This window comes from Fulmarus glacialis, unplaced genomic scaffold, assembly GCF_000690835.1.
Source record: "Fulmarus glacialis isolate BGI_N327 unplaced genomic scaffold, ASM69083v1 scaffold16829, whole genome shotgun sequence".
Classification (NCBI taxonomy): domain Eukaryota; kingdom Metazoa; phylum Chordata; class Aves; order Procellariiformes; family Procellariidae; genus Fulmarus; species Fulmarus glacialis.
This window is the reverse complement of record NW_009234024.1, coordinates 6569-22842: the sequence shown is the minus strand read 5'-3', so window position 1 is coordinate 22842 and position 16274 is coordinate 6569. Positions and strand designations below refer to the sequence as shown.

At 42.5% G+C, this 16274-nt stretch overlaps 1 protein-coding gene across 1 annotated transcript; it reads left to right on the top strand.

Annotated features, from left to right (window-relative positions):
* Positions 1–5: 5 nt before the first annotated feature.
* MTHFSD (methenyltetrahydrofolate synthetase domain containing) lies at positions 6–14632 on the top strand (the record flags this gene model as incomplete). The annotated part of the gene is made up of 7 exons (XM_009585528.1): positions 6–23; positions 1467–1580; positions 2161–2274; positions 4359–4449; positions 5326–5438; positions 5621–5746; positions 13967–14632. Coding segments are annotated over 7 exons (1092 nt in total), but the record flags the coding sequence as incomplete, so codon positions are not given.
* Positions 14633–16274: the final 1642 nt, after the last annotated feature.

Here is a 16274-nt window from a genome sequence, read left to right as displayed (position 1 = left end):
ACCGCCGCATCCCCAACTTCAAGGTACGGCAGAGCCGGCTGCGGGTCTGGGCCGTTTCCTTCCTCTTCCCCCAGCCTCGGGCCCCGCCGGGCTCCGGAGCCCAGGCCGGCAGGGCCCGCCCTCCCCAGCTCCCCTGCCTGCTCCCCGCCTGTCGCTGCAGCCCTCCAACAGGCAGCCGTGAACCGCAGGTTCCTGCGGGCTGTGCGGGTGGTGAGGGGCGGTGGAGGGGGGCAGAGCTCTGAAAAACGCCACCATGCAAACAGCACGCATATATAATTTACAGCGAGTAAAGAAGTGCACGTATCTCGGCCTGACAAGACGTGGCAGCTGTGTGCTGCGTTTTAATGGGTGGATACAAAACCACTTTGTGAATGAGATAAATGTATTTATGTGTGAGGAAACTGAGGCATTTGAAACTGGATTTCGCTCCCCGGGGTCTTCAGCAGGTCCATTGGGATGGAAACCCATCTTGTAGGACTTAGCCTGGGAACATACAGCATGCTGCTGAATGGTGGCCAAGCTGCTGCTGGCAAAGTGTTGCTGGGCAGTGGTGGGAGAACCCTTCCTCCTGCTCCGGCTTCATTGTGTCCCTGGTTTGATGGGTGGGAGAAAGAAATAAGAGGGCTTTCAAGTACTTAGTTGCTTAGGCCACCACTTTACCGTCTGCATCTTTTAATCCAAGCTGAAGGTATGCAGCCATGTATCTGCCATATGTTCAAGAAGTGATGACCAAAATGGCATTGTGGGGTTGTGTGTTGGGTGTTTTAGCCCATGAGCAGCATTAGGAGATTGGCTCTGCTCTTACTCAAGGGACTGGCAGAAACATTCTGCCTTAGTTTGGAGCTGAGGTAAAATAGGTGCTGAAGCTGGTGGAGGAAGCTTGAGGCTTTATCACGCCCCTAAGAAGCGAATCTTCTGAGTTCAGTATAGTCTCTGTAAAGAGAGAGCCTTGTCCAGAAAGTCTTCGCCTAAAAGTCTCTGACTATGGCTTGTGTTTAAAGGAATCTATTTGTATTCGTTGACTAAAAAGGGAAGTTGGTCTCCAGCTTTGAGTTAGGTGTGAATAAGGGTGAAGTCAGGCAAAGTAAGTGTACTTGGATCCCCTCTTTTTCTGAGGCCTACAAGAAACTAAGTCAAGCTCTCAACATCGGTATGTGAGAGTTTCCCGTAGAAAACATCACAAAATTAGTAGTACGCTCCTTATATTTAAAATCTGGGGAAATCAGCCTCTCTACAGGATGAAAGACTGTAAATTTCCCATCTCTGCTGTGAACTCCTTGGTGATGCACTGATATCTTACGAAAACAGGGTGCCTCCCATGCTGCGACAAGGCTTCTGTGCTTACAGGAGTTCAAAGCTGCCAATACTGTAAAAATAAATCCCGATGCTCCCCAGAAGAACGCTCGCTTTCTAACGCTGGAAGTAAGTGAACGTGTTCTCTTCTCTCAATTCCTTTCTTCACGCAGGGGTCTCGCCAGGCTTGCTGCTCTATTAAAGAACTGGATGTGTTCAACAGAGCAAGTGAGATTAAAGTGGATCCCGACAAGCCTCTAGAAGGTGTTCGGCTAGCTGCGCTGCAGGTATCAGCACCTTTGCACCCCCGAGGAGGAGAGTGGGACAGCAGCGCAGTGCTTGGCGGCACCTCATGGCCAATGCCTGCCATTTCTCCGGTGGGAGCATTACAGGTCCTAAGCCTCATGAGGTTGCTCATGTAAGGATGTCTTTGCCTTTTTGGCAAATCGCAAAGGTGCTGGTAGGGTTTGGGGAAATTAGTACGTTTCTGTGGAGCAATAGCCGTTTCACCGTCGTTGTATTCCTATTCCCCGAAACATGTAAGGTAGCCTTGCCTCAAACTGCCTTACGTTTATCACCAGATGGATGTGTGACAGACTTACCTCAGACCTATGCTTATATGTGTAGCTTATTTGTGGACATGCACTTTAGATCAATACATATGTCTTGCCATCTATTTCTTAAATAAAATCTTGACTGGAATTTTGCTATACTGGAGGGGATTCATCTACAAGCACTATACAATCAACAATGCTAACTACTCTGTAGCAAATAAGGTGATTGACCACATGGAGACCTATGGGACAGTAAAAATATTTCTTTAATGGCCCACCTCCTTTTAATGTAATAACTTCTTTTGTTACACAGGCGAGGAAGACTTTGTTGGTTCCCACGCCACGTCTGAGGACAGGGCTGTTCAATAAGATTGTTCCACCTTCAGGGGCAACTAAGGAGATCCTGCGAATATGTGCTACGTCTCAAGTAGGAATGAAGAATGGGGGAGGACTGAATTAACTTATAGAAGAGTGTTGTGTTATGATAGTCCAGCTAGAGGTGGGAAAACCAGATGCTACCTAAAATACTGTTCTGCTAGTATGTTATTCCTAGTTTTGTGTACACATCCACCATTAATATTTTTTTTGTTGGTACTTAAGTCATGAGGAAATTTAGTCTTTCTGCTCTATTTTATTAGCAGAATGGTATTGATATTTTGTGAATGCCTTTTAGAACATTATGAGCAACTTTTTTAGGTGACTTAGATCTTTAGGTTTCTAATAAATAGTACTCCTATATTCTTCTGCAGTTCTAAACTAGTGAACCCTATAAGGAACATTTTAGTGTTTACAGTTTTTGCATGATCTGGTCAAGAAAATACTAGGTTTTACTAAATAGGAAAGATCAGTTCTTTCAGAATCCTAAGTCTAAAGAAACATTAATTCTGTCATTTGCATCAACCAAGGTACAAAAATGTATTAACAGTTTTCTTTTGAAACGTGGTATGTTGCTGCCCTCTGGTGTTAAAATATCATACTGTATAGCTAAAGTCATTTGGCAGAGAAACCTGCATTATTTTATACACATCTTTATTTGACGTGAAAATGTAACTTGTACAAAACGAATAGGCCAGCCACGTAGGTTTTATTTCGTTCTTTATCTCCTGCTAAGGGCAATAAAGTTCTACAGTAATCCTGTGTACAACTGAGGGTTGTAAATGGATGGTAATTAGTAGCGACTTTCTTTGTTGGAACTTCTATTAAAGTCATTAACTAATTAAGCTTTTCAGGGTTGAAGAGCACTTTTGAAAGAGACCTTTCTCTTGACCTGCTTCAGGCCTCATATCTGATCTGTGATCTTACCACCATGTGTCTGGTTTTTCCCCCAACCAGGCGTACTAATGAATAAATGCTATTAGCAGTTTGTATTTACAAAGCACTGTGCAAACAATCCTTACCACGCTGCTGTGAAGTGGATAATGAGCATTATGACTGATAGTCAGCCACAAATTACTGATCTTTTTGTGCTCTACACAGAAAATATTTGGCTTTTTATTGTGAGGATTAACTTAGCACAAAGTTGAGCTCATGTGAGGAGGATTTACATTACGCTGTACATATGTATTAAGAGTGAATGAATCATAAGATATCTTTCAAAAAGTTTTAAGCCTCTGATGTTTGAAAGCCCAAGTAAACACCATTTTTAATTTCTGCAGCTCTGTACAGAATTTTGTTAGGATGTGTTCTTTAAAGAGGAGCCTGAAGAGAGGTGGGTGGGAATGATGGGGAAGAGAGGGGAAAAAAAAAAAGGTGACAGGGCTATGTAAGGTTTTTCCTTCCACTTGTCAGGAAGAGTGGGGTTTTCTGTTTGTTAGTGTCTTAGATAGAAGGTTATGGTAAAGATGGCTTAGCTTTGCAGTGGCACATCCTGAATGATGGTCACGCAGCAAAGTGTTGAGGAATGTAGTGTTGGGGAACAGGTAGGCAGCTTTGGAAGGTGCTTTTAAAAATAAAGGTGTGGAGAAACTGGCAGTGCAGTGGATGCGGTGTGAAATGGAGAGTGTATCTGGTTGTGCTTCAGTAAAGCATTTTGTGTGACTTCAGACAAGCAGCTTAACATCTTTATGCTGTAGCTGTCTGTGTCTAAATTAACTTTGTGAGAATTAATTTAAGGATTTGTAGTGCTCTGATATTCCTCATGGGCATGAATTTACATATTATGACTTTAAGTTAGTAGTAATAGTAGTAGGGTAGGAACGGTCATTTGCCCTCATTTTTAGAAATGGATGTCCAATAATGGGTTTTTTGATCCTAAATAAGTAACCTTGCTTAGAAAAGTGCCCACCTCCCTTAGCTGTCCTTGAAGTGTGCCAAAATTCTTGTCACTGTAGTAGGGAATGTATTCTAGGATTCCCTAGAGGATAACTTTTCAGACATGTACGTCTTGGCTATACATGGAAGAAACACTTTGAAATGTGGGGAGTTACTTGGATTTATCAAAATAGTCTGGATTTCTGCCTCACTGGTTGGAAGACTGCACTCTGCGAACTGAAAATTACGTTTTTCTTGCAGGGTATAAAAGACTACAGTGTGCCTGTAGGTCTTGACGGGAAAGCACGAGTGGACTTGGTTGTTGTAGGATCAGTGGCTGTCTCTGAAAAAGGTAAGATAAAGCCTTGTAAGCTCTTCAGGAGAAGGGTCTTAAGTCACAGTTCACAATGTCAGTAGGCTACACTACGTGTTCCTTTTGGCAGACCCGAACATATCTTTGGAACTGAATTACGGTCTTGAGTTCTGTCTCTTCTGTATGACAAGTCACTGATCCCAATCCAACCAGGAAGAATCAATGCCTGCTTTACAACAATGCCACCAGGACTTAGTGGGCAGACAGCAGCATGGTTTAGAGCATGCAGGCCAGTGTTTTGGCCTTCAGTAGAACTATTCAGGCAAGCAATTTTTTTTTTTTCTTTTAAAAGAATCAGAGGGCTCCCTCTTCAGAGGATCTGCTCTGCTCTCACAGGGTGTGTGAAAGGACATGTGTTACAGCTGCTGATTCAGTACCTATTTGGGGATCAGATTTTGCATTTTCTAGTATTTTGAAGACCTACTGGTGGTGAAAAATTTTCCACTGACGTTATCCATTGCCTAAAAATAACATGCTCTTTGTGTGTGACCCAGATTCCTCTTTACCCACATGAAGTTACCTATGTTTGACATGAATAGAGGGTTCTAATTACAATGGGTAGATAGGCTTCTATCTTAACTGAATTGGACTGAGTTTGGTTTGTTCTGAATGGGAGGCTCCTGGGATCCCTTAGGAGTTCATTGAAACTAATGTTTTATTTTACTTTCAGTGCTGATTACAAGGAAAGTTGCATTCTGTGAAAGACACTGATCTGAATTTTTCCCGAGTTACAACTCTCTGCTTGGTTTATCTGTTGCAGACTGCTTAGTTTAATTGCGTGCTTTTGACAGTTACCAGCCTTTCCACTCTGCTGTGTCTGTGTTTACTATCACTGTTTGCATTTGTGTGTTTTAGGCTGGAGAATTGGAAAAGGGGAAGGTTATGCAGATATGGAATATGCAATGATGGTGTCAATGGGTGCAGTGCAGGCGGATACACCTGTAATTACTATTGTGCATGACTGCCAGGTAAGTTAAAATATCCACTCGCAAGTGACGAGATAGTGAATGGTATGTCTGAAGAAGAGACTTGATGTTGGTGTAGCATCTTTGCTTTGTTTCCACTGTCATTGACAGATTTTCGTACGTTGTGAGACATCAGGAATGGTGCACAATTTTAGAGAATTTACCAAATCTCTTGTTCCTTGTAGGTGGTTGACATAGCAGAAGAGCTTCTTGATGATCATGATTTAACTGTGGATTATATACTGACTCCAACAAGAACTATCAAGACAAATTGCAAGCGACCGAAACCTCAGGGAATAATATGGCATAAGGCAAGTTACCTCTGCTAGCGGTGGCTTACTGGTACTGCCATTCTGTTGATAAGTCCCCCATTTTTACATATAAACACGTTTGTTGTATTAGAAATACTTGGAAAAGGAGCAAATGTGTTTGTCAGGTGAAACAAAACAACAGCATATGTGTTCAGTGTGGTTTTAAGTGGTAATGGTGAGGAGGAGAAATACATTATTGAAGCTGAGGTTGCAGTATCAAATGGATTATAGGGTGAGAGTCACTGGAAACATCGTTTGTGGATTTTTAAGATGGATATCATTTCTTGTAGTAGGTTGCGGTATAATAGTCTATGTAAACTGAGGGGCTTCTCCACCGTACGTGTTTTATTCCTCAGTGCTCATTGAAATTGGCTCTGTTTCTTTTCTGGAGACTCTATGGAGTACTATAGAGAGAACTTTATGGCATTAGGCTGTGTGGAATGGGTGGAATATGTGCTGCTCTGGTTGTGAAAGGAAAGCATGACCTAGTGGCTGGTACATTGCTGTTTACATGGTGGATGTATGGGATTAACTTTCAAAGGAGAGATGGATTTGTGGCTGGAGCTCATTTTCAGGTGGAGGAATAGTGACTTTATACTGCTTTAAATCATGAATCGTTATTGATAAATACTGTTTTATGGGTTTGGCCTCCCCTCCCAAGATTGTCAGAAACTTTAGCAGCTTCACAAATGGTTTCAGAAAAGCATTTAGTGAATTGTTTTACTGGAAGTTCATGCTGGGAAAACTTTTTCTTTGTCATTAGATTTTCATTCCTAAAATCATCCCGTTAGGGAGCAGACGCAATCCCGCGTGATTGAGGAGTGGGAACACTGAAATGAGGAACAGTATACCCATGTCTTGCAGAAACCACTGAGGAATTATTAGTGAATACTTCTAGGGAAATCAAGAGTTGTTTGTTAAGCACTTGCCAACCAGCAAAAAGAGTTAAATTTCTCAAGGTAATGTATCTACAACAAACAATTCTAGCCAGTGCTATTTTTATTCCTATGGTGGGAGAGTATTTTACCCTGCCTGTGGTTGCGGATTTGAGGTTATAAATGAATAAATAAAAGCTCTGTCTGTACTAGTGCATTTTTTCCATTGAATTATTTTTGAATCATAATTTTTTTAGGATATTATTGAATGTAATTGTTTTGAAGGCCTACCCCTCGTACTCCGTCTTGCCAACATACTTTTGATCAAGTCTGTCTGTCTTAGTGTCAGACTTCAATCTCAGTAAGTGGCCTTGCTAACACTTTTTTCCTTTTTTTTTTCTGTCTGATTCCCTTTAGCAGCAACATTTTTCAAAGGTCTGGGGAACACAGTCTGTTGCAGGGGCCATTGAATTTTTGTGAAACTTTTGCCACTCATGAGAAGTCAGTCAGTCCCAAGTGATGTATCAAATTCGATATTACCTTTGCCTTTCTTTGCTTTTTAGAGAAAAAATCAAGGTCAGTGTTACAATATACACCTCATAAACTAATGAAGTATTTGCCACAGCTCCTTTGTGCTTGTGTCTAAAGCTTGAGGAGATGCTTTGTAGAGTCGTATCTAAAGCTTGCGCCACACTGACTTTAGCCAGTTTGCATGAGACAGTGAAACTTTTTTTCTACAGTAATCTCTACATTAGTGGCGTCGTCTGAAAAATACAGCTCTTCCTGAATCTTCTACAGCTTTCACTGAAAACGGAGCACGTTGCACAATTGAGCATTTATTTGAATGTTGATTTAACACCTAAAACTGCTTTTGGCTGTTCTTCAGAGCATGTGTTGATTAGATAAGAATATTGGAGAATACTAGCCAGGGCAGGGATAATCATTACATTTCTGCTGGTTTGGGGCAAGAACAAAGTGTCATGTCTATGTGAAGAAAAAAGAAATTAGCATTATTCTTTCACGGGGAGCCGAGTGACTTGTATATGTTTGTGGTTGTGGTGGTGACTGTGTGATCACCTCTTGCACAGAGGGTCTTGGAGGTGGGAGGTCTAGTTAAGCAACAGGGTGTTAAAAATGCAGGATTTGATATGGGTTATTTAAGTATTTGTCCTTTGACTTTTCTTGGCTGCCTCTACACCCTTTGCTCATCCTTTTCTCTACATCCTTTTCTCCTTCAAATCCTGGCTTTACTGGTGCATTCCTGTTCCTCAGAGCAAAACTAAATGAACCAAGAGGTAGTGAGTAAATAAATAACCCACTTCTAAATATGGTGTTTTGTTAACAGAAAGTAGCTTAACTTTATTGTTAAGATGTGTGATGTGTAAAATACATAGCAAAAAAGTTCATCCTTCAGGAACATGGCTGGATCAAGCCAAGACAATGATTTAAGAGCTTAAATTAAAAGTGTTGGCAAACATGGGATTACAGCTAAGCATTGTTGTAAAGGATGTGCTTTCCTGAAGCTTGTAGGATAAATATCCATTAATACGTACACTCTGCTTTCAGCTCGAAAGAGGTAAGAAGGTACTTATACAGCAAACAAAATGCATGTCTCCAGGCTAGATTTCTGTGCTCAAAGGGGTACTGCATTTTCTGGAGTGTTTTTGTTTGTTGTGTGCTATGTAGGAAGGAAGGGAGTGTGTCAGATACGGGGACGGGGTGAATAGGTGTTCCTCTGTGAGTAAATGATTCACTTCTTTGGGTAATTGGTGTGACTTGCCCTCAGTTGCCTCCTTTCGGTTCTTCTCAGTGCAGAATTTCTAGCTGAACTATTTCTTGCTGTCGAGGTAGTATGTTTTTCCAAATAGGAAGATGTGAATTACTTGCTGTGATTTTTGTCACAGAAATGCTCATTTAAAGACTTCCAAGGAAGTATAAGTGCTACAATATTATTAATACCAAAGAAGCATTATGAATATCAGTGCTAGGCACTCTAGAAACACTTCTAAATACAAAGGCAGTACTAGAGTGTGTGTGGGGGTAAGTTTTCTGCATCTGAGTTCAGGGTTTTGAGAAATCTGTATGTGTTCTTGGAGGACAGCAAGAGCTGCTAAGAGCTCAGCACTCTGGAAAACTTTATTTGGATGCCAGTGGAGAATTATTTGGCTTCATCTGTCTTGAAAATCTAACCCATTGTTTCTGGGAACTCTAAATTCATGAAACGACTTACTTTCTCATTTAGTATTTTGTATGGGTAGCTGTGATCTTTATCTGTGACACTGTCTATTATATTTGTCACAATTATGAAGTTATTTGTGCTGTGCTTATTTTAAATTGAAACTATATAGACCAATTAAAATATATGGGGTCACAAAGAAGGAAATGAGAGTAGTTGGTGGAAAAATCACTAGATTCTAGCAAGCATTTCCTTCTGTTTCTTGAATCATTCTTTTGCTGAGAATTTTATAGAAGTAGGAAAAGATTTTTCCCAAAATGAAATGAACTGGGGGGAATCCCTGGGTCTAATGTTGAAAGAGTTTAGTACGCAGTGGCAGAGATGGAAACTATCTGACAACAAACAGCTTTTGATTTGGGTCTGTGACAGAATATTTGGAAAGTAAAATTATGTTGTTTTAAAGCTCAGAAAATTCACACATTGAAGCTGGCAAAACCTTCAGCGGGGACACAGTGTTGCCATCAGAAGAAAATTACTGTCAGTTTAGCCAAGGTTTGTTTTATTTTGTTTTTTGGAGGGATAGCGTGAGCAGGGCATGCTTCCACACATGGTTAAACATCTCAACACCTTTGCAAATCTGACCCTTGCTGCAGAGTCCATGGAATCAGTTTTTGCTGATGGATTCCAAATGTGGGTTGCATAAGTTTCTCCTGAGGGACACTAGCAGACTCCATGGGCTGCCAGCTCCCAGAAATATGCCCTCGGATTGCGTGCACATATTTGGACATTTTGTGCAAATGAATGATAAAATGTTCGACTGTGCTGGCCTGTCCTAGCTGTCTTGGCTTTGTCTGTGCTTTAAACCCCTGTGAGCTCAGTGCTCCTTGAAACAAGCAACTGATTAAGGAGACAACATGAGAAGTGGGCTCTGTCCTGGAGGCCTTTATGAGGAGTCTAGGGCCACACACTCCTTAGGGTGGGCAAAGATGAATCTTTCAAACACCTTCTGCCTACCAGCCTCAATGCTTGGAAGGGCGGGTGGATCTGCTGTAATAAAGATTGTTTGGTCTTCTTTGTAGCCTTCCACGGCAGGGCAGGGCAGCAGCATCATTGTCTCCATCTTGAGCCACGTGTTCTTATATCAGTTGGTGTGTGCAGATGGATAGCTGTGTGAAGCAGAATTAAATACCGGACCTAGAGTGCTCTCCAATCTATAGCTGTCCTTCCCTCATCTGCCGTACATCAGAACTGCACCGCCTCTGCTGCCAGGGAAATCAAAGTGGTGTTTGGCTTGGCCTGTGCTGTATCAGGGGTCAGCATTACTCATTCTGTCAGAGGACAAACACATCTTTCATTTTCCCCGGCAAAATATTGAAAGTGGCTACGTTCACTGTTCTGGAATAACAGAGCTTGAAGAGAGCCCCGATGTTCCAGCAGAGACGTTGCAGAAGTCCATCTGCCACTACCTTGTTTTGGGACCAAACCAGGTGTTGTAAGAGTGGATGCTCAGGGTTAAGTGCTGGGAGATTTGTATTGGCAGTCGGCATCCAAGACTCTGTTTTCTTCAGGTTTCTGTCAGAAAGGGGCCACATTTCCCTTCTCAGCTCCTTTCCCATAGCCTGGTAATTGTGTGCCAGAAGAATTCATCTACCCTGCTGTCTTCTTTCCCCAAGGCTCTCCCAGCTATGGCAGGGAGTAGGCAGGATTGTTAAATGATTAATTGCCTTTGGTGGAGTTATTTTTAACCTGAATCACTTCAGTTACTGAGTTTATAGCGCAGATCCACAAGCACTTCTGTTGGCCAACCCCAGAGGGCTGAAGTATGGAACTGGCCTGGGAATTGGTGGTCAAGGGATAATAGGAAACTTCTTCAGCTGGCTTCACTGCCAAAGCCAATCATTTAGCTAAATCCCAACACTCAATACAAAGTTTACAAACATCAATAAAAGGTTTGGCCTTGACTTTATAGGGATGGGGGGGAGCAAGGGAAGAAGCTTCCGCCACTGGGCTTGCCCAGGTCCACATAACTGGATCCCAAGTAGAACCCAAGTCCCCTGCATCCTGGCTTAGCCTAAAGCAGTAGGCAAGACTAGGGAGGAGTGACCAGCCGGCACAGGACCAAGAAACGTGCAGCTTGTTTGAAAGAGAGGAGGAATATCTTTGGCCTCTTTCCACATGGAAATAAATCATTGCAATCCTCCACAGCTCACAAGACAAAAGAAACTTTTTGCATGATCGTAATTAGCAACACATTGTACTACCACAGAGTTCTTTTGTTTGCTATTTTGCAACGGAGCAGAGCAAGCTTTTTCCTCTTCTTTGCCACCCACTGCCCCCTTTGCCCTTTTGGCTCTCACCCCCTGCACCCCAAAAAAGGTACTGAATTGGTTTGTTGAATTGAAGCTCTGAAATCCCAAACTGAGTTTCTGCCTTTCCTTGACATAAAAGTGGGGAAAAATAGGGAAGGATTTTAAAACTTTGGCCAAGCTGAAAGATTCTCCTAGACCTCAGGGAAAACAGCCCTTAAGGTAAATCCTCTGTCTCTCTTTTGTGGCAGAAGGATGTCAGTTGACAGTGTCAGAGCTTGTCTAATGTAGGTTTTTTACAGAATGTTTTCTATTACAAACAAATCTCAGTGCCAAATCAACTGCCTTTGTTGCTTCAGTACTGTTACCTCTACAGAGGGCTGAATTTAAGGTAATGATAGGTTTGCCTCGTGGGGTGGTGTTTGATGAGCAGAGCTTCAGCTTTTATAGAAAACTAGTTCGTGGCCCTTATGAAGACATATATGCTGTTGTAAATGCATCTTCCTGAGTTTGCAGGGAGCCTGAAACGGTAGCTCAAAGAGCTCCAGTCAGATGCCAAAAACTACTGGTCACTTGAGTGAGAGGAGAGGCCATGTTGAAGCCCAGCCAGCTGAAGTTTCTTAGAGAGTATGCTGGCCCTTGGATTATCCAACTCCTTTCCTCGATTTGTCCTTGAAAGACTGGGAGTTCTGGAGATCATCCTTTCAGTGCCCATCTCTTTGGTTCCCTTAATCTACAACGTGATGAGGGTTTGCCCTTGGTAGCATTGATCTTTCTAACTAAATACCCGGTCCATGCCTTGGGAACTGAGTTTAATTTCAGGGTGAAAGGAACTGTACGTACACTTGGTAATAGGTTGAGGTTGTGCTTTGGGCTCAGGAGTGATTAGTTGCATGAGAATAGAAAAATGTTTTTCCTGTTTGGTTTAATTAGCATAGAGCTTACATTTCACATAGAAATTTGACAGAGGACAACAAATGTTCCTAATTGTTGGCCAGTAAAAACAAAGTAAGATGGCTTCAGCCATTGGTTTGATGTTGTATCGCCCAGGGAAGGGGAGTTTGCTGTCAAACACAGCAGTCTGAATTCTTGGCTGAGAAAAACTAATCAGTCCAAGAATCCACAGAGCAATAACTCTTCAAAATCTGAAAATGGCATGTACCTTTCAGAGTGCAGAGGCTCCCAGAGCCCCAGAGGAAGTCCTTGCCTCCCTGTACTGGCTGCCAGATCAGGCCAGATTTGTTCAGAAATAGTTCTCAGTCATAAAGTTTGCTTGTTTAAAAAGCCTGATCCCAAACACCTTGACTCTGGGTCTGCAGTGTGGCAGAATGGAGGTGGCCTCTGCCCGTACTGGTAAGTCCTATGCTGTTTGATATTATATTAACAAGACAGAGCTAGGACAGACTTTATGTAAATTATATTTTTATTTAGTTTCAGCCTGAAATAAAACTTGCTTGTTCGCTCCTCAGAAGAGGAGCCCTGGGAACATTGACGAGACTTCTGCTGACTGGCTTTCTTGTTGCCTAAACCTGACATTGCCCCCACCCTGTCTTTGATTTTACTTGGGTCACTTCAGAGCTGGGCTATTCTCCCTAGAGATCTGTAAATTTTAGACTTCATGTGGTGCAGCCAGATCCAAACGCACTCTGTAATTGTAGAATCAGGAATTCAGGGGCTCTGAGATGAGAGAGATCTGAGCTGGGAGATCTGCAGGCATATTCTAGCCAGGATATGCTGGTGCTAGTCCAGTACAGCCTGCAGAGAAGTAGTGGCTCATAAGCTTGGGTGCAGTACCCTGCTAGAGTGGCTTGCTCTCACACTGTGTGGGCCACTAGCTTGGGTCTCTGCTAGCTCAGGCATCGCTTCCCTAGGCTCTGTTTTGCTCCCTAAATTTAAGAATTGGATCTTGTGTTGATGGATGTTCTGCTTGTCCAGCAGCCAAGTATGAATTATTCCTCCTTCCAACTGCAGTCTGCAAGCCAAGAGCTAGACCACATTAGCTAGGGAACCACTGTGTTTCCTGCCAGTCACTGAGTGCAGCCTGGGGCATCTCATGCCTGAGATGGATAGGGTTCAGCTGTTGAGAGGAAGAGCCCCTCCAGAAAAGCTGCTTATGAACTGGGGATGGATGGAGGGATAGAGGGTTCACAGTTTTGAAGTATAGTGTCCGGGCGCCCTTCCGTTCTGTGATCCAACCCAGCGACTGGTGTGGGATCCGATGAGTAGCTGCGAGTGGTGCGTGAGGTCAGATGACAAGAGGGAGGCTGTGGTGATGTACCACAGCCAGAGAACGTGCCTCCAGCTGGGCCCACACTCATAGGAGCCCCGTTACAAGGCACGCTCCCCAGCTGCAAACTTAACACCATCGTCCCTCCCCATTGTATGACCCAGCCTACGGGATATCCTGTTTTGGGGGAAAAGAGCGCAAGGAGGTCTGCAGAATGAAAGTGCCTGATGGTCTGATGAATTGTAGGCATGTAGGATTCTGCCAGAGCAGGAGCACAGGCCTTCGGTCAAAGCAAATATTAAGGGATAACAATGAGGATGCGAATCTGAAAGCACCCTGATAAATAAATGTCGAAATCGAATCGTTCTGAGTTTGGTTTTGATTTTCCTGCTGGATCTACATTGTGCTGCTTGCTTAAAGAATAACTAATGTTTATTTTTGTCCTGCAGTGTGTATTTAGGGAGCAACTTCAGAATCGGGCCAGCAATTAGTAACATTTTGAATGCTCTGGCACTCTGAATGGTAGCAATATAATAAGGTTCCTCTCTTCTTATGGCACAAATGGGTCCTGATGGTCTTTTCCTTTTTCTGGAAGGAGAGAAATCTCATAATTGTATCTGTCTTCCTCCTTTTTAGGTCAGCTATGAGATGCTGGAAAAAATCCCCATCCTAAAGAGTCTTCGATACAGAGAGAAGCAGACTGGCAAGGATGTTACCCTCCAAGATGAACATTCAGACTTGGCAAATGCCAACACACCAGCAGCATTAAAGGAGAAGGCGATGGCTGAAAATGCAAGACCGCAGGCTGCAATGGGCTCAGCTCAAATAGGACAACATTATGTTGAAAGTGATTCTTTAAGTCCCAGATTAGAGGGATCTGGCATGATTACTACTGTGTATGTGGGGAACATACCTCCCAGCATACGAGTGAGCGAGCTGAAATGTGCTTTAAGGGAATTCCATGCAACTCCTTTACGACTGAATTGGCAAGGAGCGCAGCACAGGGCTTTTCTCGATTACAAGGATAAAGCAACCGCAGAGAGTGCTGTATCCTCTTTGAAAGGCTTGAGCCTCGGGGGTAATACTTTGCGAGTTGAGCTGGCCAAGAATCAGAGAAACAAAGGGCAAGTAGAAATCAATAGTCAGAAATGAATATGAATAGAGGAAAAAAATAGGCGTGTTTTCATTGTTTTGTGAGAAGCCAACCTAAGTTTTCAAGGATATTAGTATATCCTCTGATTTCTGCAGGCTAAACAACAAAGTGCGAAGCCAACTTTCCGAACAAATGAGGCATACATCTCACAGCTGACTTGCCTGCCTCATTCCTGCAGTTGTACATGCAAAGTGTATTTGTCAAGACGGATGACAGAGGGGCCCTTTCTCTAAACGGTTATCCACAAAGTATCCACACTCTGTGTATTTGTTCTTCATTGGTTGGGGGTTGATTTGCTGTTCGGTGCGTACATTTGTTAAGCCTGGATCAAAAACCTGCCCCTTGGTAGCTGTGCGCAGCCATATGTAGCGAGGTGGTTATGTTCTGTCATCTAAAGGTTGTACCTGCAAATTTGTACTCGTGAGCTTAAAAGCCAGTTGCAGAAAATCTGTCTTAAGGGTTACAGTTCTGTTTACTAAAAAATGGGGTTTGTCTGTTGGGAGTTTTCAGCATATTTTTCATAAAAATGGCCGGGGAGAGAGATTGCCCTCTTTGTGCTCTTGAAGAACAGCTGTGGAAACACTGGCTCAGCCACTGAGTTCTAGTAGTAGCTATTAACATCAGGTGGAAGAGATGGAAGCCCCTTTCTCAGCTTTGTTCTGTTAATTCAGCCATTTGTAAACCTTACATTTTTTATTTCAGTCTGGCATAGGAAGGTGAAGACCAATTTCCTCCTCTGCTTTTCCCCAAAACACTTCAGGTGCCTTTTTGATGGATGCAGATAATTATAAAATAGATGCTTTTCCTGATTGTCTTGTCTCTTATAATTTGGTGTGATTCTATTGCCTCTGTGAAATGACATTAATATTAATCATTGTAGTGGAAATGAAAAGCAGGCAGACCACGGTCAAAACTTGTGGGTGCCTAATCTGGGATGGAGTTGTGTGAAAAGTTACTGGAGATAGTAACAAAGCCTGTTCCTGCTGTGCCTTTGTCACCACCAGTGTGGTCTTCCTGCACCCACAACATCAGCCAGTGACGAGGGTTAGACAGCAGCACTGGCAACATTTTGTTGTGAAAGTGCTATCAAGTACTAGTAACAGTAAGATTTGCACACCCACGAACGTTCACTTAGGTGTAAAGTGATATTGCTTTTATTACATTTTTTTTTCTTTGGCTTCCTATTCCTGAAAAACAAGTTGAATTTTGGCTGAACCATCCTTTCTAAACAGAAGCACTTTTGCCATTGATGCTGGGCACATAGTCAAAGTAAGCATCTAAATGGATATTTTTTTAAGTATGAGTTGGAAACTTTTTTTAGCCAGAGGGTACTGTTAAGTGTATTTTAAGCACGTTATTATGCCTCAAGGGTCAGACATTTCTTACAGTATTAAATAAAAAGTTCTCATCGTTATCATGAGGGGGCTCAAGGAAGGCATTGCTTCAACTTCTTGTAAGGTCAACAAAGGAGGGGTTTCTGAAAAAAAAATTGTGCCATGCTCTAAAATGCTCTCTTTTTCTCTAGCTCAAAATCATTTTCAATATCACTTAGTCTGAATTAAAACATAAGCACTGCGGAGTCCTCTGCATCTTGTTTCAGTAGTTGTGCGCTTCAAGGGTAAGAGTCAGGGGTTATGTTACTACTTAAACATACTCATTACATCATGAGCTTAGAAAGCAGAGGAAAGAAAAGCAAAAAAAATAATTATACATCACTGCCTTCCCCTTCCAAATGATGGCAAATTAAGTAACGTGATCATTTGATGTTCTTTTTGACTCTTGCAATATTGC